Source organism: Liolophura sinensis, chromosome 1 (assembly GCF_032854445.1).
Source record: "Liolophura sinensis isolate JHLJ2023 chromosome 1, CUHK_Ljap_v2, whole genome shotgun sequence".
Lineage (NCBI taxonomy): Eukaryota > Metazoa > Mollusca > Polyplacophora > Chitonida > Chitonidae > Liolophura > Liolophura sinensis.
In genome coordinates this window covers 49,886,589-49,911,502 of record NC_088295.1, presented here as the reverse complement: position 1 = coordinate 49,911,502, position 24,914 = coordinate 49,886,589, and the positions used below count along the sequence as shown (strand labels likewise).

At 39.1% G+C, this 24,914-nt stretch overlaps 1 protein-coding gene across 1 annotated transcript in view; it reads left to right on the top strand.

The window, feature by feature from the left end:
- The first annotated feature begins 6,689 nt into the window (after positions 1 to 6,689).
- LOC135461803 (E3 ubiquitin-protein ligase rnf213-alpha-like) overlaps positions 6,690 to 24,914 on the top strand; it is a 132,250-nt gene continuing 114,025 nt past the window's right edge. The window contains 7 exon segments of the mRNA XM_064739048.1: positions 6,690 to 6,866; positions 8,301 to 8,993; positions 9,836 to 11,262; positions 13,158 to 13,213; positions 14,430 to 14,603; positions 16,679 to 16,860; positions 23,914 to 24,194. Coding sequence (XP_064595118.1) covers positions 8,822 to 8,993; positions 9,836 to 11,262; positions 13,158 to 13,213; positions 14,430 to 14,603; positions 16,679 to 16,860; positions 23,914 to 24,194 — 2,292 coding nt within the window. The 5' untranslated portion in view covers positions 6,690 to 6,866; positions 8,301 to 8,821.

The window sequence follows — 24,914 nt, the reverse complement described above, 5'->3', positions numbered from 1 at the left end:
ATGAGAATGTGAACCAGCCAGGTTATCGCCCCTGAATGCAAACCAGTGCTATCCGGTAGGGCAGCCGGGAATTCCCTCACAACCTGCTTTCGTTTTCGGACGGCCGAAGTGGAAATCTAGACAGGAAAAATGAACTCACCTTTGCTTATTGTTGGTTTTTGAAGGTAAGATTATCCTCACTGACATGTGCACTAAATGCTTCCAGGGTTGAAATTATTACACAATGTCAAAATGTCATTGAACTAAATATATAAGGCCTAGACATTCAATGAAATGAGTGTGGCATTGGATGTTTGTGAAGTAAGTTACACTGGTAAACATTCTCAGTCTGCGTCCTTTTCCCTAGGTCCACGTAGAAACCGTTGTGTGGCTGATATGTTCAGTACACCCCCCAACTATATACTATATATATTGCATTGCATTGCATACAAATATGGGTACACATGTAGGCAATATCAGTCGACTCCCCAGTGTTTTCAATGCGGATTATAAGCGATAGGCCTACACATTGCGGACCATATATGTCACTCATAGCAGGGATCACCAGGCACTGCATGAGCCCTTCTATAGGGTGTACGTGTTAAATACACAGGTTGATTGCTCTTTAGCGCCGTCTTTTGCTCTTGCATGGTACATGTATATAAACGAGTATATAGTAAACACATAGAGTGTATAGAAACCAATGTTAAACCCTCTAGACAGAAGATGGAAAAATAAACAACACACCATGTAATTAAATAATAAAGAACTCATGAAGATCAAATCAAATTTCACACGAACAAATTTGACAGTATTAGGTACTTTTACGTGTGCAGTCATAGTACAGATTACCAGAACTCAAATCTTGTCTTGTTTTTGTGGCCTCGTTCGAATTTTTCCCTTTCATGTCTTGCCATGTTGGCAAAAAAGTTATTCTTCAGTGACCACCATTCAATAACGAACTGATGCTAAATAGTGTAAAAGGAGTATATACTTCAGTATGTTTAGTGCTTGTGGAAATAAGCATGGATTGTAGAAATGCTAAGGGCCGTACGTGGGATTGTACAACCTGCGGATGATCGTGGGTCAGATATGAAATAAATAAATAAATAAATAGTAATGTAAGTGTTTTGCCTAGATGTATTCTCTACATCTATTCTCTATATGCGCATGATGAGTGCTCATGTTCTAAGTCAACGGTATATGTACCTTTGAATTATCTTTAGCGGTATTATTTATTTATTTATTTATTTATTTGATTGGTGTTTTACGCTGTACTCAAGAATATTTCACTTATACAACGACTGCCAGCATTATGGTGAGAGGTAACCGGTTTAGTGGTATTGTTAAAATACCCTCAAACAACAGGAGGAACAACACTGACAACTAACAACAATCAGTTCATTGAACAGTTTAGATATGGCTGCAACTATATTATAGCCATATCTATGGTATGCTATGTAGCACTAGTAAATAAGTGACAACACCCACCGGACCCCATGAGTGGTCAGTCATGCAAGCTCACATTCCTATGTAGTACTAATAAATAAGTGTCAAAACCTACCAGACCCCATGAGTGGTCAGTTACGCGAGCCCACATGCCAATGTAATACTAGTAAATAAGTGACAAAACCTACAGGACCCCATGAGTGGTCAGTTACGCGAGCCCACATGCCAATGTAATACTCGTAAATAAGTGACAAAACCTACAGGACCCCATGAGTGGTCAGTCACGTGAGCCCACATCCCTATGTAATACTAGTAAATAAGTGACAAAACCTACAGGACCCCATGAGTGGTCAGTTATGCGAGCCCACATCCCTATGTAATACTAGTAAATAAGTGACAAAACCTACAGGACCCCATGAGTGGTCAGTCACATGAGCCCACATCCCTATGTAGTACTAGTAAATAAGTGACAAAACCTACAGAACCCCATTAGTGGTCAGTCACGTGAGCCCACATCCCTATGTAATACTAGTAAATAAGTGACAAAACCTACAGGACCCCATGAGTGGTCAGTCACATGAGCCCACATCCCTATGTAGTACTAGTAAATAAGTGACAAAAACCTATAGGACCCCATGAGTGGTCAGTCACATGAGCCCACATCCCTATGTAGTACTAGTAAATAAATGACAAAACCTACAGGACCCCATGAGTGGTCAGTTACGCGAGCCCACATCCTTATGTAATACTAGTAAATAAATGACAAAACCTACAGGACCCCATGAGTGGTCAGTCACATGAGCCCACATCCCTATGTAGTACTGGTAAATAAATGACAAAACCTACAGGACCCCATGAGTGGTCAGTCACGTGAGCCCACATCCCTATGTAATACTAGTAAATAAATGACAAAACCTACAGGACACCATGAGTGGTCAGTTACGCGAGCCCACATCCCTATGTAGTACTAGTAAATAAGTGACAAAACCTACAGGACCCCATGAGTGGTCAGTCACATGAGCCCACATCCCTATGTAGTACTAGTAAATAAGTGACAAAACCTACAGGACCCCATGAGTGGTCAGTCACGCGAGCCCACATCCCTATGTAATGCTAGTAAATAAGTGACAAAACCTACAGGACCCCATGAGTGGTCAGTTATGTGAGCCCACATGCCAATGTAGTACTAGTAAATAAGTGACAAAACCTACAGGACCCCATGAGTGGTCAGTCACATGAGCCCACATCCCTATGTAATACTAGTAAATAAATGACAAAACCTGCAGGACCCCATGAGTGGTCAGTTATGCGAGCCCACATCCCTATGTAATACTAGTAAATAAATGACAAAACCTACAGGACCCCATGAGTGGTCAGTCACATGAGCCCACATCCCTATGTAATACTAGTAAATAAGTGACAAAACCTACAGGACCCCATGAGTGGTCAGTCACATGAGCCCACATGCCAATGTAGTACTAGTGAATAAGTGACAAAACCTACAGGACCCCATGAGTGGTCAGTTACACGAGCCCACATCCCTATATAATACTAGTAAATAAATGACAAAAACTACAGGACCCCATGAGTGGTCAGTCACGTGAGCCCACATCCCTATGTAATACTAGTAAATAAGTGACAAAACCTACAGGACCCCATGAGTGGTCAGTCACATGAGCCCACATCCCTATGTAGTACTAGTAAATAAATGACAAATCCTACAGGACCCCATGAGTGGTCAGTCACGTGAGCCCACATCCCTATGTAATACTAGTAAATAAGTGACAAAACCTACAGGACCCCATGAGTGGTCAGTCACATGAGCCCACATCCCTATGTAATACTAGTAAATAAGTGACAAAACCTATAGGACCCCATGAGTGGTCAGTCACGTGAGCCCACATCCCTATGTAATACTAGTAAATAAGTGACAAAACCTACAGGACCCCATGAGTGGTCAGTCACATGAGCCCACATCCCTATGTAATACTAGTAAATAAGTGACAAAACCTACAGGACCCCATGAGTGGTCAGTCACATGAGCCAACATCTTTGTAGTACTAGTAAATTAGGTTTTGACACCTCCATTTAACAGCCACCTGTGCACTGGGCGGGAAGCCCCACATCTCCATGTAACACTAGAGAAGAACCCAAGGTCAGTAATTAAAACACCTAGCTGCGCGCTCTCTGTCCCATGTGTAAGTAAATCAGGCAACCAGTTAACTACCCCATGCAGCCAGGAGTTGTTCTAGAACAAGTGGGATAACTCAGTAATGAAACAATCAGTATAGTACATGTATAACACGATACAGTTTTTGGTATTAAACTGGTTTATCCTTAAGTGATGAACTCAAATTTAATCAATTTTAATTCTGCGGTGTCACATGTACATACAGCAAGGAAGGCCCAATATGTGTATTATAGCCTTGCCCTCTCCAAAGCATTCTCTGGAACATTGCGACTGGAGCACTACCACACACATTTTGTTTTGACTAGAGAAATACTATAACACGTAATCCCACACACACTGATCAGTTTGTGAATTAGAGAGGAGTTACCAGATAGCGCCCTCATGGCAGCACAGGGAGCTAAAGCGTCCCTAATTGTGTTTGATTTATGCATTTGATTGGGGTGTTATACTGTAGGCATGCTCAAGAATACTTTACCTACATGTGAGTGACAACAGCCAGTATTGTGGTGGGAGGAAACTGGGCATTTGTGAGAGGCTCATTTGTCATTGTGCTGCACTAGCACACTAACCACTATACTGCAGGACATTGAAACTATCATATTTGAAGGCTGTGGACATATTCTGAGCACTTTTTCAGAAAGAATATCTTACCTAAAAGGTATATTTCTAATATTTATGATAAAATGTTATTTAAGGCCTACCTTACTTGGGTTAAATTCACTTTGTTTTCACCTCCAGAACTCCTTAGTCATGTGAATATAGAGTGCTGATGATTGGCTCAAAGTAGCTATTACATTACTGCAAAAGTATGAATATAGACATGTAATCTTGCCAGGTTTGGGTTGTAATATTGCTCTTCCCATGTTAGGGTTGCCATATTGACCTTCCCAGGTTTGGGCTGCCATATTACTCTTCCCATGTTTGGGTTGCCATATTGCTGTTCCCATGTTAGGGTTACCATATTGCTCTTCCCAGGTTGGGGTTGCCATATTGCTCTTCCCAGGTTTGGGTTGCCATATTGCTCTTCCCAGGTTTGGGTTGCCATAGTGCTTGTCCTAGGTTTGGGTTGCCATAGTGCTCTTCCCAGGTTTGGGTCACCATATTGGTCTTCCCAGGTTTGGGTCGCCATATTGCTCTTCCCACATTTGGGTCTCCATGTTGCTCCTTGAAGGTTTGTGGTTTATTATTGACTGATGAATGACGTCAAACATGCCAGTATAATATAGTACACAGAAAGTACTTCATCTGACAATTACCTGTGGGGAGAGATGTGACCTAGTAATATAGATGCATGTCTTTTATTGGCTAGGAAACTGAAGGTGTTGATTTAATTGGCAACTCTGTCTGACAAGGTTTATCTAACATTTTTGAAGGGCCGATACCTCAGAATTGAGAATTTTAGCTGCCTGAAGTAACATTGGCCTAAGTGTAGTGTGGTGTGCATTCCTGTCTCTATGATGATTTGAGGGCAAACAGGGTAAAGTATGAAACAAATGTCATTACGGACAGACAGGCAAGGCAGACACAGACAAATGAATGCAGATAGAAACAACCTCCATTGGCAGAGGTGCATGTGATAATAAATAATAACAAAATTTATGCATGTATTGACTTTCAATACTGGTAAACGTATTCTATCAGAAAGTGACATAGTCTCTTTAAGAAAACATTTTAATTTATTTATATAATATTTATATATAACATATATAATATTTAGAATATAATATTCCCATTGATTATATATACCGATAACACAAACATGTAAATTTGTTAATTATGATGCCTATTCTGAAAGAGAGTGTGGTCTTTATGTCAGGTTTTCTGTAGTACACACATATCTTGGGTCGTAAAACTCACAGGGTGCAGTGTGTGTGTGAGACCACATGTGAATTTTTGCATATTTAGTGAATTCTGTGATTGTTAGCATCTGTCCAATAGCTACTGTAAATAGTGTCTGATTTAAAAAAGAAAAATGTTTTCAAAATCATTTTTGTCTGACCTCAGATTGAGTTTGAAAACTGTCAGATCTGTGCATTATTTTTGTTTAGAAATCCTTTTTTTGGTCGTCCATTTGAGTGCAAAAACTGCTTAACACTTGTGTTCAATTTTGATAAATTCACAGGGGAATCATGAAATTCACATGTTACATTGAGTATGTGAAACACCTGTGGTGGGTAGATATCTTTGGTGTATTATTCAAGAATTCTACATATTACCCATTAAGTATAGCCTTTGAATTATTTATTTAATTCAAGATATTTCACGTACATGATAGCGACCAGCATCGTGGTTGGAGGAAGCCAAGCAGGGCCTGGAGGAGAAACTCTTGACTATCCTCTGGTTGCTGGCAGACTGAATTATTGAGTATGCTTGAGTATACATGTATGATAGAATTGATACCCAGAATATTTAATTGTAACTCATCTTGTTCTAATCATTGCTGCATGGGTCAAATTCACATGACTTTGGATCTGCCAATGAACAAAACTTTCTATTCTGGTGCATCTAGTACAGTGTATATTGAAGAAACTCTGTTACCTGATATATAATAATATTGTATCTGCTTGTCGATAATTCACCTGAAACATGTCTCTGTTAAAAGTAAAAGAATTTTTTTCATCAGTTTATAATTAGGTTGAAAGTCTGTATTCTTTAACAAAAATTGAAGTATCATATCTTAAGTTTATTTGCACATGTCAACAACTAAGATACATCAAATATGTAAAGATCAGGGAATTTAAATGTACTGTCAACTCTTGAAAACTCCTGGCCATTCTTACCATGCAGAAGAATGAGCTTTTCTGAAAACTGTCAGGAAATCAATAGTTTATAAGAAATGTGAGAAAATGAGTATTAGGTAACTTTTTGAAAATTATTTCTATATTTTGGGTATGTTTTAGGTGCATAGGATGGATACCTGTTTAAACTTGGTTGATGGAAAGCCATGTGGAAAGTCTTTATCACCATCTGATAAATTTTGTCCTGAGTGTGGAAAGGTAGTGGACAGGAGACCCAAAGCCTCAAAGGACAGGCCGAAATGTCCTAATATGATTGACGGAATACCCTGTGACTGGGAAGTGGACGAAAAATGCAAGTTCTGTCCGAGTTGTGGATTCAAATTACCAAGAACGCTGTTTGAGGATACAGTCCGCCGATTTTTGTACCAGCATTGGTTCTGATGGCAAGACTTGCAACACAGAGCTGTCCCATGGGACAAAGTTCTGCCCAGAATGTGGTAACCAGTCAGGTTAGTAGATGATTTTGTATTATGTACATGTATTATCCTCAAAGCTAATAAAAACTTGCTTTCCGGCCTCGGTGATCGTCGCTGCATGTTAAGATAAAACCAACCTGTAATGGTGGTTATGGCGAGTTAAAACAATGCTGCCTTCTGTTTGTGGAGAGTTACCTTTCAAGTAGTTTATCTGTCATTTAAGCATATACTTTATTTTGAAATGTAGCAGTCTGCAGTATTTCACAGAGACAGATACATATAGATGTATGAGCTGTCTGGCAGAAACTGGCCCATCTGTGCGGTCAAAAGTCTCTAAGTTTTACGGAATTTAGATGGACCAAATACTACAATGTGTGGATGTCATGTGACGGTGTGTATACATGGGGCATGGTCACCATTAACATTTTGTGTCATGTTTAACCTGAGTCGATGATCTTTGAGATGGCAGGCTGCTGAGGAATATAGATGAAGCTGCCAAGATTGTTGCGTGCATATTTGTGCAGGTTTGTACTTTCATAGGAGACATGCAGTATAATAAAAGCCCTTCCAAGGCAGCAGACCTCTGCCACTACTGCAGGTATAAGGACATATGACTCCACTATACAGTGATTACCAAATATCGAAGCAATGGGGGAGACATTGTGATAATCACGTTTATGTGTCTGACTGTCACCAAATATCACAATACTGTGATATGAACTGAGGGGTTTTAGTCAGTAAAGCTTCATGTTTGAGTAATTTTAACTGATTTTTGTTAAAATGATCCAACAAAGGGTCATTCAGGTTCACAGCAAGGTTTCAGACTTGCTGCTTTGGTTTCCACCACCTATAAAACTGACTGTCATTGTATAAGAGAACATGATGATAAAAAACAATCAAATGGATCCTATTAGTAAATCCATGAGTTTTGTGTGGTAATAAATTTATGTCAATCATTTTCTGTGCACCTGCTTTGTACAGGTATGTGCACTTTGTGGATATAACTCTTTTGCTTGCATTTGACTCTTGGTATCTGGGAAGTGTAATACAGTAAGTCTGGAAAATGAAACTAATAACATAACTCAGTAAAATAATGAGTGTGTGAATGAGTCTGATAAGTACAACCTTAAGGATCTTCTACCATTTCATGTCCGTCACAGCTATGGTTTCCCTGTTACTAGAAAAAAAAAAGTGTCTGAGAGCTTGATTTAATGCATAAAGCTCAAGTTTCACTTGAGAAACTGTCCTTTCCTGCACTGTGGGCATTGAACAATTATTCTTTTAGGCTGCATACTATGCAATTAATGGGCAAGTGCAAGTTCACATGTCGTGCATCAAGTATGTACTTAATAATTTGAAGGAGTGAAATCCATTTAGGGCTGAAAATGCTATATGTTCATCCAAATGTAGTGTGCTGATGGTACATTTATACATCATATATTACAGTGTATGTACATATAATTTCAGATATCAGAACTGAAACCAAAGATTTGATAGTGAAGGAAAAAGACAGTGGACCAAGTGTTGCTGATGAAGATGCTGCTGGCATACAAGGAGAAACTGACTCTACAACCAATGTGCCAGTTGCCAGTCCTGTAGCTGGTGACACAAATGTTGTCAGTCCTGTATCTGGTGACACAAATGTTGTCAGCCCTGTAGCTGGTGACACAGATGTTGTCAATCCTGTAGCTGGTGACACAAATCTTGTCAGTACTGTATCTGGTGACACAAATGTTGTCAGTCCTGTAGCTGGTGACACAGATGTTGTCAATCCTGTAGCTGGTGACACAAATGTTGTCATTTCTGTAGCTGATGAGACAAATGTTTCCAATCCTGTGCCAAGTGACACAAATGTTGCCAATCCTGCACCTTGTGACACAAGTGTTGCTGGCTATTTACCAGCTGAAAGAGGTTCTCCTAAACATGTTTCTGGTAACCATGCACATAGTGATACAGATGGTGCCAGCTACACCACTGGTGAACAGTGTATGACAGAGATAAGAGAAGAGAAAACAAAGAAGGGTCATCAATCAGAAGAGACGTCCGTTTACACATCAGTGAAAAAACTGGTTCTGTTGTCAGAAAGCTCTGGCCTTCACCATGGTTGTGGCGACCACAAAGCTGAAGGAGAGAAACAACAGCTTAAGAGTGATGGTACATGTAAGTATTGGGCATCAGTCTAACAGCTTGAGAACCTGAACATGCAAAAAAAAGTCAATTTAAGGTCCAAATGTGAATTTGTGAATACAGGATACATGTACCCAAACTACAATGAAAGTGTTTGGAAGCTGTGTGTAAATATATTTTAGGACAATTTGAAGGCTTTGGTGGTAGTGTAACATACATGTATACAATTACCATATATATATATATATATATATATATATATATATATATATAGAAGTAGAAATATATTTGACATATATTGGACATATATTAGCTTCAGCGGGAAGGTCTTCTAGCAACCCCCCTGGCCCTTCCCGGTTTCCTTCCACTATAATGCGCTGTCGCCGTAATATAAATGAAATATTCTTGAGTACGATGTAAAAACACCATTCAAATAAAACAAAATCAAATATTGGCATCAAGTGAAAATGGGAAACTTCAAGATGCTGATAGTATTGCCATATAGCCCCATATGAGAATATAATTTTCACCATGTCATGGAGTTTGCGCAAACATGTAAATTACATGTAGGTTTAAGTTCATTTCATTTTTATGTGACTATCAATGTCTCCATAACAAAGTCAGCGTGCTAGGACAGCACAATGACTCAGGAGCCTCTTACCAGTGCGGTCACTGTGAGTTCAAGTCCTGGTTTCCTTTCCAGTCATAAGTGGGAAGGTCTGCCAGAAACCTGCTAATGGTCATGGTTTTCTCCTGGGCTCTATCTGGTTTCCTCCCACCTTAATGCTGCTTCTCATCATATAAGTGAAATATCCATGAGTACTGTGTAAAACATCAGTCATATAAGTTAAATAAATATATCTCTTTTATTATAGTTTCACGGAAAGAAGATGCCATAAATGTGATTATCCAAACAAATAACTTGCCGAATGAAGAAAGTAGAAGTGGCAGTGATAATGTCAACAGCAGCAGTCCCATTGCCCTCCAGTCTGTGGACAAGCTGCGTGAAATTGATGAGATTCATGATCGACTGCTTCTGTCCAAACTAGAACCCGGAACAGTTCAGGTACCAGATAATGCTAAAAATGTTGGAAAAGCAGAAAAAGTTTCAGAAGATGCCACAGTTTTGGGAGTGACCTCTCAAAAAGGCTCAGAGGATGCTGAAAGTGTTGGGCAGACTTCTGAGAAAGGTTCAGCGAAGAACAAAGATGAGAGAAAGGATTCGGAGAAAGCTTCAAAGACTGAAAGGGGGACAAAGACTTCTGGTAAAGGCTCAGAGGATGCTGAAAGCATTGGAAAGACCTCTGAGAAAGGTTCAGCGAAGAACGAAGATGAGAGAAAGGATTCAGAGAAAGCTTCAAGGGAGAGTGAAGGGGGGACAAGGACTTCTGATAAAAGCTCAGAGGATGCTGAAAGCATTGGAAAGACCTCTGAGAAAGGTTCAGCGAAGAACGAAGATGAGAGAAAGGATTCAGAGAAGGCTTCAAAGGAGACTGAAAGGGGGACAAGGACTTCTGGTAAAGGCTCAGAGGATGCTGAAAGCATTGGAAAGACCTCTGAGAAAGGTTCAGCGAAGAACGAAGATGAGAGAAAGGATTCAGAGAAGGCTTCAAAGGAGACTGAAAGGAGGACAAGGACTTCTGGTAAAGGCTCAGAGGATGCTGAAAGCATTGGAAAGACCTCTGAGAAAGGTTCAGCGAAGAACGAAGATGAGAGAAAGGATTCAGAGAAGGCTTTAAAGGAGATTGTAAGGAGGACAAGGACTTCTGGTAAAGGCTCAGAGGATGCTGAAAGCATTGGAAAGACCTCTGAGAAAGGTTCAGCGAAGAACGAAGATGAGAGAAAGGATTCAGAGAAAGCTTCAAGGAAGACTGAAAGGGGGACAAGGACTTCTGGTAAAGGCTCAGAGGATGCTGAAAGCATTGGAAAGACTTCTGAGAAAGCTTCAGAGAAGAATGAAGATGAGGGAAAGAATTCAGAGAAAGCTCCAAAGGAGAGTGAAGATGGGGGAAAGAATTCAGAGAAAGCTCCAAAGGAGACAGATGGGGGAACAAAGACTTCTCAGAAAGGCTCAGACAGTGAATCTGATAGCAGCGACAATGAGGAGGAGGAAGCAATTGTAGAACACAAGCAAGGGCATAACAAAGATGAAAAACACAGATTAAGGAAGGCAAAACGACAACAAACAAGGAAGGCAAAGGAAGAAAAGAAACGGAACCGTAAGGCAATTAAAAGTAAGGAGGCCACTGCTACCAAAACCTCTAATGACGGAAAACCTGAAGAAAAAGATGGAAATGTTAAGGTAGGTTTTAAGCATACTGGTATGTCATCATTTAGCATGGAAATTTTAACATTTCGATATTAAGGAAACTGCATAGCACATGTATTGCATTAGAGGATTTGTTTTGTCTTGAATCAAATGGTTTAAAGTGTGATATATTAAATGTCTGGTCTGATTTTAAGACACAGCCCCTTCTGGGATTGGGGGTGGGGTGTTGGGGCTCAGCTCATTCGGTGATAAACGTGGCTCTCACCACAGCTAATCAGCCTTGGACTAATTTGGCTTTCTGCTCCAGCTTCAAGCCAAAACATTTAGCAAAATGCAGTGGTTTTGTCACATTTCTGCAAGTTACTCTACCTCATCTCTCTCCATGACAGATAAACAACCCTATACATGAAGCTTTTCTGATAAAGGTAAAAAGGGACATAATCAGTGTTGGCCAGTGAACCCTCTGCACAAGATAAGAACCCTATCCAAATAATACAAATTTTCATTGGTCGAATTGGAGGTGTGTCTTCAGACTGACAAATGGGAACAACTGCTCTGTCATAAGTAGTGACTGATTATTGTTTTTGTAAGGCTACAGTAGCAGTGCCTGAAGCATATAATGATTTCAATAAGTATACCTAGCCCTGGATGACCGTTCACTTTTTTAATGCTTGGACTGATGCTTGCATAGTCATGGTGTTCTCCCATTCCTCCCTTTAGGACATTGCGTAAAATTTCAGGAAGCAGTTGATTGTCCCAGAGGTAACTTATTAATCTACAATGTACATTTCATCAAGTTCAACTTCGGAATTACGGTTTTCGTAAGGTCCCAGCAGCCAGTCCATTAATTAAGTAGCCTGCTGTCACTGATGATAACTGTTAAAACAACTTTGTTGGCGGCAGAGCCAGAATTAAGAGCGCGAAGCTAGTCCGGCATTCCATGTATGCTCATCAGTGAAGTCATTTTCAAATATTTCCCACCATTGGTGGAAAATATATGTATATGTAGTGCCTATGTTTATCTATATAGCTTTGGACCTTTTCTAGTAATGTAGGGGAGAACAACAATTCTTTTTCACATGGCCTTGGCCTTCTGGGGTCACACTGCATATTCTATCATGCGGTCAGAGCACACATGATTTTTAAAGACCTCAAAAATCTCCTTCATCAGTGTCTTTTTCTATCACGCATTCATTGCACACAGTCGTGCTTAACATTATGTCAAGATGGATAGTTTATGATGCCATTCATGGGCCTGAGGAAACATTCACAGGACAGTGCAATGAAAGATCGAGGCAGTGTGACACCGAAAGGCCAAGGCCATGCGAAAAAGAATTCCCCCCTCTCATCCCAGCATCTTGGAGAGATGTGCAGGATGATAGGGATTGTTTGAGCATAACAAGGCATTTCAGCCTTGAAGGGTCACACCCACCCATACATCATTAATCCCTACAGACGATGCTCTGAGGAAAACACTGAGGGCGGAGCGAGACGATGTTATATATAGCCTAAGACAGCCTACTTTTTAGGCCTTTAAAAATCACGTGCTCTGATGGCATGATAGAATATGCTGTGTGACCCCTCAAGGTCGAAAGGTCTTGTTATACTCAAAGAATCCTTCTCATCATCCTGCACATCTGTCTAAGATGCTGGGATGAGAGGGAGGAATTTGTATAGTGAAATGCTGTGAATTATTACATAAAAAAAAGCTCAGCGAGTTCAGTTTTTGCCAATGAAAATACACACATTAATCAATATGATTAAAAGCACAATTTTATCTACAGTTGCCTTAAAATCAAAAGAAGAGGGACATTTCTTTGTGTGTGACTTTACAATGTATTTCATGGAAATTTAGGACCGATGGAGTATGTACATGTGCCATTTATGCTAAGGTTTTGAACATGTGATCATTCATCTTGTATTCCCAGACACACAGTGCTGAACGAGGTGCAAACAATTACGGGCAACAAAGCTCTACAAAAAGGTGACTACTGAATTTATTGTCATGATTGTCCCCCTTTCAAAAAGATAGGAGAGTGTAAGAATGACAGGCATCTGTCGATCTGTCCATTCAGTAAACTCCTCCAAACTGTTGCAATCACTGCCTTTCTTTCAGTCATTCTGTGTAGACATAGTATTGTCTGTGCAACCTGAAATATTCATCTGATGTTAACCTGGGCATACAGTTCGCATCCATATATCACTTTAGATATTTAAATGCAAAGAAACACTAGCATGAAGTATATTTCAGGTGAAACACAGTTAAACACTGTCTGTAAAAATAATTTGGATTTATGCTTTTAAAATTTTTTAACACCAAAAATTTATGCATTTGAAACTATAGATTCTACTGTGGCCATTTCTGGCTACACTGAGACCAGTGATGTCACATCTAGTTTTGGCCACTTAGACAGGTAGATTTTATCACTCAAAATGTGCATACATACTGTACAGACCTATGAAAGCTTTCCCTGAGTGGATTTTGAAACAATCTGTGACGTCACACATACCCTTTGGGTCAATACAGGCTGTCACAAGATCTCCTATTTTAAAACCATTTTATGCAGTTAAAAAAATTACTTAAAAAATCGAACTTTTTCCTGGTCAGTGGTTAATGGTCATTCATCTGATAACTACTTCATTTTAGAGTTTCTTTGGCTTTCAAGATATGCAGAGGTCATTTGACCCACACAACTTATTCATCTTTCCCATGGCATAAACTTGTGCTTTCTTGATTTTCATGACACCCAGATCAATCTTTACAATGTTATCGCCTCACCTTATACTTTAATAGCAAATATGAGGTTTTTTCTCATTTATATTGAGGTACTTTACTGGGCCAAGTATTTCAGAAGTTGATTTGGAGCCGTATAGAGGCGAGATCCATGACATTTGCATTTTTTGTTTAAAAGCTCCAGCCTTTCACCAATAGGGCATGCATATCTGTATGTCACCCATGTGGGAAAGTTCATACATGTATGTAACTTGCTAAAAGACAGTTGTTTACTCTACTCACTCCACTTCCTTCCATCCAAGAAACTGACTGCCATGAATGAAGTGAAAAATTCTCAAGTGTGGCATTGAAGATAATAAACAACAATTAGATAAATACATCAAATAAAAATAATTCCTATTAAATTAGCCAATGAGATAGTATGTATGTTGACATAAAAAAGTAATGTCTTCTCTCTCTTTTTCAGTAAAGAAAGCATGAAAGAGCAGACTAAAAATACTGTACAAGTTCATTTCCATGTCCTTCTTTCACCACGGATGAATTTTGACCCTTCCTGTGAGACAGTTGCAGTCCGTTTTGGATTGGATAGGCTTGGAGGATGGCATCCACCAAAGGATAGGAATATTTTAGAACCTGAGAGGTAAAAAATTTTCCTGTGAATGTATTTATTGTTCACTACAGGAAAAAACTGATGTATCATCATGAAGGAAAAGATTGAAAGCAAGGAAGCTCAGTATAGATATACGGTGGTATCTCGTTATAACGCCAGGTTAGGTACCAACACCACCGCGGTATAACAAGTCTGCATATTATGTGTAATAAAGCAATATGCCATGCACATTCAAAGCATTCAAATTACTTTGAACCCTTCTTTATGGAATTCATCACAAAAGTGATATTAACTATGACAGCCTGGTCATAGATTACAGCCCCTTCCTACATGTGCTGAGCATTGCCTTACAGAGATGGAGGCTACAAATTGGGAATCTACAAATTGGGAATCTTAAAAATAAAGCTGTTGAAATATGCCAATGGACACTACAGTTGTAGCTAAATGTATTTTATTTTACCTTGGAGATACAATCACTTCATTCAAGCGAATCCATCATTTCAATTGAGCTTTCACCTTGCAACAGTCATCTCACTTTCAGTCTTACGTTTTATTTATCTCCAATTTTAAAGAGTTCTTTCATTAAAGAAAGGAAAACTGTGCTGCAAGTGGACATCTGTTCAATCAGTTGGAAAACAAAATGCAGCATGAGAGAACAAATAAATAAATCAGATCAATGACATCATTGATGTAAGTTCTGTATAAATCAAGTGCAGTGATTTGTAACCTATTGTATTTCCATGTGTAGGCCTAAGTGTTGCATCCCGTGACAAATGAGATAAATTTCAGACAGAAAATCAAAACTTGCACCCATATATAAAGGTTGTGCAGAGTGTTTTTGTAAGTTTTGCTGTTTTTTTCTGCTCTGGGCTGGTTGTCACAGGACACCTCAAGGGGATCAGCTCCTGAGGGGTGAAGGTCATAATGTCACAGTGGGAAAACCAGGAAATAATGCTGCCTCCTATGGGTCCAGTCTATGGATAGTTTTCTGTGACAAATTATTTTCTCTGCCTGGCCATTATCTTTGATTGTACCCCGAGTTGTGTCTTCATTTTCTTTTTTTCAAACCACAACATGTAAATATTACGCCCGAGCATTGATTCTGACTGTGGAAGAGTGAAAAACTAATTGTTGTTCACAGAATTATGTGACATGTTTATGTTATCAGTCATCATGACTAGACAATTCACCGTTCGACCTCTTACTTACTTACATGTACGGTAATCTACCATCACAGGAAACCATGTCTCTTAAAAGATAACATGTTCATATACCAGTTGGGCACGTATTAGCTTCTACATACCTGTGGAAGAGTGAAAAACAAAGATGGAGCTGGTTTTCTCATTTGCTACTCAAGATGGCATACGCAACAACAGCACCGTGTATGTACCCGCTCCTAGACTGTAGACATAAGTTATCCCCACTCCGGCGTTACAGAAACACACACAAAAAAAGAAACAGCGCCTCAGCAGAGGGTTACATGTCCACTATCTTTCATAAACGAACACATTAGTTGCAAAAGTCAAGTTTCATACACTTTGTTGTTGTTTTACTGGTGATCGCTAATGACGACTTGATTGACTTAACTTTGATTTTATACAGCTTATGCAGTCTGTTGTTCACAGTTCAAACACTTGATAGAGAATTCATGTACCCATACAACAGACTTTCTCGACTTAAAAATGTGGGTAAAGAATTCCCGTTATATGTGCCGTAATTCATACCTTATACTAGCCAGCATTTACGGTTTCACTGGCGGTCATTGCTGGTGGAACAGCAAGGGCAATACTAATGTTTTTAATACATTTTGTCCAGAAAAGTGCCTGGTGGGTAGCATTAAATGAGGGTGGCGGTAGCGTATGGAAAATAACATTAGGGATTTCTGTTCCAAGTTCTTAGGCTGGCGATAAGTGAGGGTGGCGTTACTATAAGGTTCGACTGTACATTTTAGCTGATCTTGCATTTGAGGCCAATCATTTGTGGCATTTTTCAATCTTCTTCAAGTTAACATTTTGCTGTTATAAGTAGCTCAGTCAAACATTTGATTTTCCATAGATGAAAACAGAGTATTTTGGAGTTTTGATTTAAGCATATCTCTCCCACAGACTACTTGATGGATTCTATCAAGTACATGGAAAGGTTGAGTTGGCTCAATCCCTCACAAGAGACAGTATACTGTACAAATATGTAATTCGTGACAATGAAGGAAATGAAAGATGGGAAGATGTGAAAAGGAAACACACGCTGAATAGGTCATTCAAGATGCCAGAGGACTACAAGAGTGAAGGTGAGTCTACATGCACAGTGTTTATGAATTACATTCTGCTTGACGTGCACACTGCCTATAATTGGTTCAGCTGCTTTCACATCAGGAGATTTGTCAGGCACATGACATATATAGTGCTGTGAATTTGCCATGGGCTTTTGACTAGAGATTCACCGTAGCAGATTAAATGTTATTACTCTACTTTATGCTAAGACATTTGGATAGTTCATTCTATAACAGCTTACGAGTACATTTCAAAGCTTACATGTAAGGAAGTCCGGGTATAGAGTGTTTGCCCTGGTCTGATGGGGAGATACCTTCAGAACTACATGAATAGGGCAAATGGAGTTTTGAGTTAAAGAATATGTATTGTTAAAGGAAAAAGTGGTCTACTGCATCATGTGACCTATCAGAAATGTTAGGTTTGGTAGAACTATTGATCACATTTACATGTATTTAAACTTGGGTGCTTGAAAAGTTTCACAAAAGATTTTTAGAGTAGACGAATGATGGAAAAAATGGGTGAGCTGACTGTTTGTGCTTCTGTGTGACAGGGGATGCATAAATTAATTTCAACAAAGGTAGCGTAATGTTTTCCACACATCACATGATACATAGACTGTTATTAGGATGTACGACAACAACCATAATGCATGTAGGGGCCTACTCTCCTCTCGGCTCCCCGTTGCTGCATTTTATTTCTGTGGAAGCTTTATCAAATAAACAACACTTACTTGAGTGCAGGTAATATCGCAGTATGTAATGTTAATAGGATACACTATATCTCAAATAAATATTTCAAACATTTCTGATACCTGGGCGGACTTCTTCTTTTGCCAGTTACATGAATACAAGAAAGCTCATTTATTAAAAAAAATCCATCATGACTGCGATTTAATCTGCTGTAGAAACCAGAATATTTCACACTAGAGGAAAGATTGATAGGGTGTTTATAGCCATGTTCAAGAGATTTTACTTACATGACGGCATGCTGATTATTGGTTTATTGGAGGAAACCGGAGTGCCTGGGAAACATCAACCATTTTGCACATGATCTAACACAGGAATACTGTGACCAAAGACCATACAAGGCAGCAAAATATGACAGATCAACCCTGTCAAACACTTTGGCTTCTGGTTAATTCCTCCATTTTTATGAGTGAGTTTGCCATGAACTTAAAATATGTCTTTCAAGGCCTACATCTGCAATAAGGGCTTTTGGTTTGTTTTCATCTATCTTTTTTCTCATCCGTTTTTTCCTGATTGAGACTAACTCTTTAAATCAAAATTACTAAGAATATGGTACGTACCAGTCCCATATTAAAGTTTATATACTGTGTCTCACCTAAAGTCAGGCCTGTAAAGATGCATTTTCAGAAGAACAGAAATGCTCTAAAATGACACTTTTGTTGCCAACACTTGAAATTTTTCTGACGACGTTTATGTAACTTGGTAGTGTTCAACTGATTTGGGTCAGTGCATTAGTTGGTACAGGCTTGTTGCTTGAACACCTTTCTCCTTTAAAACAATGACAAAAACTCAGTCATTATCAAAACGTTGAAGGAATGCAGCACGCCATCAAATTAGGGATGAGTGTAAGTTTCATGCCATAAAATAATTAAAACAATTATTTTATGTTCAAAATTCTTTTTCATAAACAAATGGGTAAGTTCCCCTGTAATGGCAAAGAGAATCTTACGGTTTCTCTGAATTATGTGCACAAAGTCTGCTTTAAAGTACCAGAAATACACTTGGCATAGCATTATGGCAATTACGGACTTGCACACATTTTTACACCAGCGATGGTCCTTATTACTTTACCAATACAAACTGAATTTACAGCTCTTAGCTAATTAAACCTTGTTGTACAGCTTGACACTGGAGCAGAAACAGTAATTCTATACAGAACATTGATAACTTTCAAACATTCAAAATAATTAGCTTTAGATCTCAAAGACATACTTTAACGTCATTTACAACAACATCATAACGTTAACTGAATGATTGGCAAGAATTGAAGTTTACGTCATTTCAGCATAGTTTAAAATAATAATTGTAGTCTTCATTGGTGCAAATGAGTCAAAATCTCAATGGAACATGCTTATTTGAGTTGCCACCTAACTGTAAAAGAAGGACAAAAATTCAACTGTTAAAAGCCATGAAAGGAAACAGCACGTCATGAAATTAGGGGTCAGTATAATTTGACCTGCCGACCCCATTGCGCAATGTCTACGGGATAGCGTCAACATGAGTAGTCTCCCCTGCATAGTCAAAGTTACGGTAGTACATGCTATGAGGTATATGTGTACAATGAGGTACAAAAACATATAAAATGAAAACAAAAAAAATTTACCACATTCAGGCCACATTCAACCCTTCAAGAAAAGTGTTGTCCTCGACACTGGAACAGCCCATGTAGTTCATCTGTTGAATGCCCTGTTTCAATAACTTATCACAGCCTCACAAGTTAATCTGCGAAGGGAGACATCCTTGAACACATTTTTCAAAGATAATAATGCCTTAGCATCGCTGGGCCCAATGTGATTCTACTGTTGTTTGCTGCATATTCATGGCGTAATCATCACTTGTCCACCATGAAGGTTGTCAACTCTGTCTGACACGGCAATGTTCAAGATTAGTTTCCACTATAGGCTCACTGGTATCTGAACAACTTTCGACATTTGGACAGTCTGGGGAATATCCATGGACACCAACAGTGAAGAATTCTCTTTCTGCCATGTTTATCCTCTCTCTGTTCCTCAAACACAGGTGAGTCAGGTTTGGCTGACGTAGGACTTCATACATCTTTTGCTCCCACTTGTTGGCAAGCTTGTGCCTTCCTTTCATGCCCAGTGTGCGTACCAACACTCTGTCGCCTGGCCTCACCGTTGATTTACGGACTTTGAGATCATAGCCTTTCTTAGCTTTCAGGAATGATTTCTTGGATGCTTCCATCTCTTTTCAAGGTTCTTCACAAATTCTGGAAAACCCTTGTCATCACCAGTGCACAATGTATCCATGTTGAGGATTATGTCAACAGATAAACACGGAAACACAGAGAAAACCGGTGCTCTCGTGACGAGATGAGCCATATTGGAGACAGCTTTTCTTTCCTCATCCATTGATCGTAACATACCCAATAACGTTCGATTAAACCTTTCGGTGATGCCCCTCCCATGGGATGATAAAGTGTTGTCCTTGACTTTTTCACATTTCTGATAGAACACAGCTTTTGCAGGAGGGTATTCTCGAAGTCTTTACACTCACCCAAATGTATCCTTTCCAGAAATCCATAATGAAGTAGTAAGTGTTCATAGAACTGTTGTGCTGCCATTCTAGCAGTCTGGTTTTTAGTGCGGATTGTCACTGCATACCATGTAAAATGATCCGTTATCACCAGGATGGTATTGTATCTACCTTTCGAACCCAAGGAACTCCATGGTTAAGCTTGTTTGACAAATTCTATAACGGCTTTAACATCAGGGTCCTTTGACTCAACACCAGTCAACACAGAAGCATTAGGAAAGTCGATTACAACTTGATGACTGCAGCTCCATTGTCGTCATTATGATCAGCAGCAGCCTTCTGCCGTCACACACTCCATCTAATCTCTTCAGCCACATCAACGTTATGACGACCAGGCTTGTTGATGATCTCAACGTCATATGTTGCTAGCGCTACAAGCCATCTATCTCCAGGTAGCATCTAGTTTTGCAAAAGTGTTCTCATACATCAGAGGATTGTGATCCTTTGTAACAGCTAACTTGGCACTGTAGAGGTAATCTCACGATACTTCTTGTGACTGCCTAACACAGTCCGTGGTATTCCAGTTTAGGGGTACTGTAGTTCAGTTCAGGTTTTCACAAAGCGCTGCTTCCATAAGCAATCACTTTGACACAAGTGCGCGTCAAGACCCTGCTTGCTTGCATCAATGCGAAGGAGGAATGGTTGTTTGAAGGTGGGGTACGCCAACACCGACATCGTCGTCAGGCACTCAGTAAGTCTGTGTTACAACGTCCCTGTGATTTCTTGTGACAAGCACTCATCCCTGTCAAAGAGCTGTAAGAGGGCCCTTCACAAACTTCGATAAAAACCAGTGAATCCAAGAAATTTCTGGAGTTTTAGTACATCAAGCACAAGCCAGTTTTTCAATGCCTTGGTCTGCTGTGGATCACACTCTATGCCGTCTTTTGAGATGACATGGCCCACGATCTGTAGTTTCTCTTCCAGGAAATGACATTTGTCTGGTTTCAGCTTAAGACCAGCACCATCTAATCTCGATCTCTGGAAAACTTCACAGTTTTTGAATGTACTATGATATCATTGATCTAGACTGGAACACTCCTCAGATGTAAAACACCCAACACTTGCTGCATGAGGCACTGAAATGTACTTGGCGCGTTTGAATGCCCGAATGGCATTTAGTTGCATTCGAAGAAACAAAGAGGGCCAATAGGGAAGACTGGTTTTTGTTTGTCTGCTTCATCCATTTCCACTATCCAATACCCACTTTTTAAGTTGAGCTTGGAAAACCACCAACTACCAGCTACTGCTTCAAGGGTTTTATCAATCCTTGGCATATGGTAAGACTCTTTGCTTCTTTTACAATGTGGGGATGATACTGTCTGACATGACTCGTGCCAACAGACGTTTTGAAATCACATTCCCCATTTTGTGTAGGTTTCATACCAGTGAAAAGTCTGAACTTTCGGCTTTTATACCCAGATACTTCAGTTACAGAGAGTGTTGATTTCTAGCAGAGATCTGGGTAAACAACCTCACAGTTTGTCATTGTTGCTTTATTCTGTGTACCGCTTTGGAACTAAGTTTGAGGATAGTCATTTCAGAAATAATGTCAGAGTCCAAAAACTGGTGAAGCAGCTTCTGATTTTCACTTGTTCGTTTGGAAATCTGAACCACCTCCATACCAAGTTGTGCTTTCTCTCTTGTTCAGAGCCTTAGTCTTGTCTTTTACGCTAGTGAAAATTACAAATGCTTGTCCAGTAAATTAATTATCACCATCTTTCAGTAATAGTCCTTTTTAACAACACCAATGTCCTTAAATACATCTTCTACTTCTGCAACGACTGGCGCTGAAGACATACCACTCAATACAATAGAACACTTGGACATGTTTACAACTTACAAAATGCACTAGGTAAACTACAAACGTGATAAGCACTTCACCAGATTACAGGATTAACTACCAGTAAGTATCTACACAAACAGAGTGCATTTAACACATTACTTGTCAGCAACCATTATCAGTCTCATCAACAGCAATAAAACTTTCCTTAAAAATGTGATGTTACTATGTTTCTAAATACAAGTATCAGTATTCAAAAGGAACATTATCACTATAGCAATAGAATCACCTGTGAAAAATCATACTGAATTATCAATCACTCAGTCGTTATACAGTAACTGTATAAAGCCAGCCATATTATATACCTGTTCTCAAAGGACTAACTATTCATGCATTACAGATATGTACTGTATGTGCAAGCCAATATCATGCTTAATTCAAGCTCTACATGTACATGTATATAACCTACACTTATCTGTAAGTTTATGAATGTTGTTGTTCTTCAGTTGAAACACCCAGAGGGTCAAAACAATCAAAACAACAATCAAATAATTAGAACAGATATATTGTGTTCAACATACTAAAAAATGGGTAAGTTCTCATTAATGGTAAAGAGAATCTTACAGTTTCTCCATGTAATGTTTACATGTAATGTCTGCTTTAAAGTACCAGAAATGCACTTGCCATAGCATTATGGCAATTATGGTCTTCCATACATTTACTAGCTATGGTCCAAATTACTGTAGCGATACAAACTGAATTCACAGCTCTTAGCTAATGGAAATTCAGAAGCATCAGTAATTCTATTTAGAACACTGATAATAACTTCCAAACATTAAAAATAATTAACGTCAGACCTCAAAAACATACCTTAATGGCTTTTACAGCAAAATCATAATGTTAACTGAATGATTGGCAAGAATTGAAGTTTACTTCATTTTAGCACAGTTAAAATAGTCGTCATACCCTTCATTGATGCAAACGAGTCAAAATCTCAATTTAACGGGTTTATTCAATTGACACCTACCTTTAAAACCATGACAAAAAAATGATGAAGAAAAACAGTACACCATCAAATTAGAGGTAAGTGTAATTTGACCTGCTGACCCCATTGCGCAATGTGTATAGCATCAACATGAGTAGTCTCCCCTACAGTCAAAGTTACGGTAGTGCCTCTGATAACGTATGTGTGCAGTGAGAAACAAACAAAATGGAGACAATTTTACTAGGCCACATTTACCAAACTTAATTCACAAAAAAACTCTCAAGTGGCTAAAACAAAATGCGTCACTTGAAATTCAGTAACCTAAAAACAATCAACATAATGGCTTAAACATTATGTTGACAATACATTTAAGAAATATGGCGCAGTATTACTGACATTCAAATTTGTTAGGAAATTTTATCATAAAAGTAGTAATTTAAATCTAAATTATTTAAATTTATCACTTTATTTGTAGTTGTATTTAAAAGGTTTAAATACTTCACGTATTGAGCTGAAGTTGATATTGTCTCATGCAGTTAAGCTCATTGGTATAGCTTTGCTTCAGAATCTTTCCTTTTCTCTTGATTAATAATGTGTGCATAACTCACCAGTGTATTATTACAGGTTAATATTTACAATGCTTGAGGGGTTAGTGTTCCAGCTGGCGCAGCACAATGATTCAGGAGCCTCTCACCAATGTGGTCATTGTGAGTTCAAGTCCACTCTCTATTAAACAATTGTGTGGCAAATTTGCGCAATAAAATTAATTTGTACCTTGCATACATCATCTTTATGTACCCACACATTTAATGTGTACCAAACTGTGCACGACGAATAGTCTTTAGATGTGTGTATATATAAGGTGTCTTCTTGTGGCAGGGCGAGTCCATGCTGTCATCGCTGAAGTATCATGCTGAAGACACCTGACATGACACCCTATCCAGTCACATTATATAGACACACGTCCAACCAGTCCTTTTTCCTTGCTCTTGTTGTTTTGCAGATGTGTGGCACCAGTATGATGGTGTTGCTTATGCCAAACAAGAAATAGGAATGTTCGGAAGAGTGATGTCCTACATACAGGGAAAAAGTGATATGGATAATCTGTACCAGGCAGGAGTAAAAAGGTCGTTTGATGCTTTCTCGGTGAAAATTGATGAGTTGGTGTCTGTGGATTCCAGTGTCACGGACATTCTGGACCAAATTACTAGAGTATATTTCTGCCTAAAATTGATGTGTCTGGACCAAGACCTCTACCTTACAGATGACAAAAGATTTGGACAGGTGGGTGATCAAAACGTGATTGCAAAACTAAATTCAACAACAATTCAGTTTTTCAGTTTTTCATGTACTCCTGATTTATTTATGAACTGTGCTTTTAGGGCCCCATATGTCCTTGTGTAACCCTTGATAAAGTCTGCTTCCATCAATATGGCATATATTTTGAGCTGACTCAAACTGTGTTTGAAATCCTTCATATGTGGAAAAGTTTATCGAATACTTACCACTGGCCTGTGGTTAACTTCAGGTGCACTTCACCTGTTTTAAGCTGTACTAAAGAATATTTTCACTTATTCACTGTTTTAAGCTGTACTAAAGAATATTTCACTTATACATCGGCAGTCAGCGTTGTGGTGGGAGGGGGCAGCACCCGTGGGAAACACATGACCATCCACAGGTTGCTGGCAGACCTTCGCACGTACCACCAGAGCGGAAGCCAAATTTGCCTCAGAGGCCCTCTGTGTCTTTTGTAAACCATGCATACATGTAGTTCATGTACACCATTATGCTATTATTATGTTATAATCAACTTTCCTTAATTACCAAAAGGACAATTAAGGCATATATATACAGTACAGACAGATCTTAGACTAATACCCTACAGCTATCCAAGCTGGATCATATACACCTGTACTGTACTCTGTCTGGCCATCAGATGCCGACCCTCATCTACTTGCTACTGCCATCCTGACTTGATCCTGTCCGAATTATAAGTCTTTCATT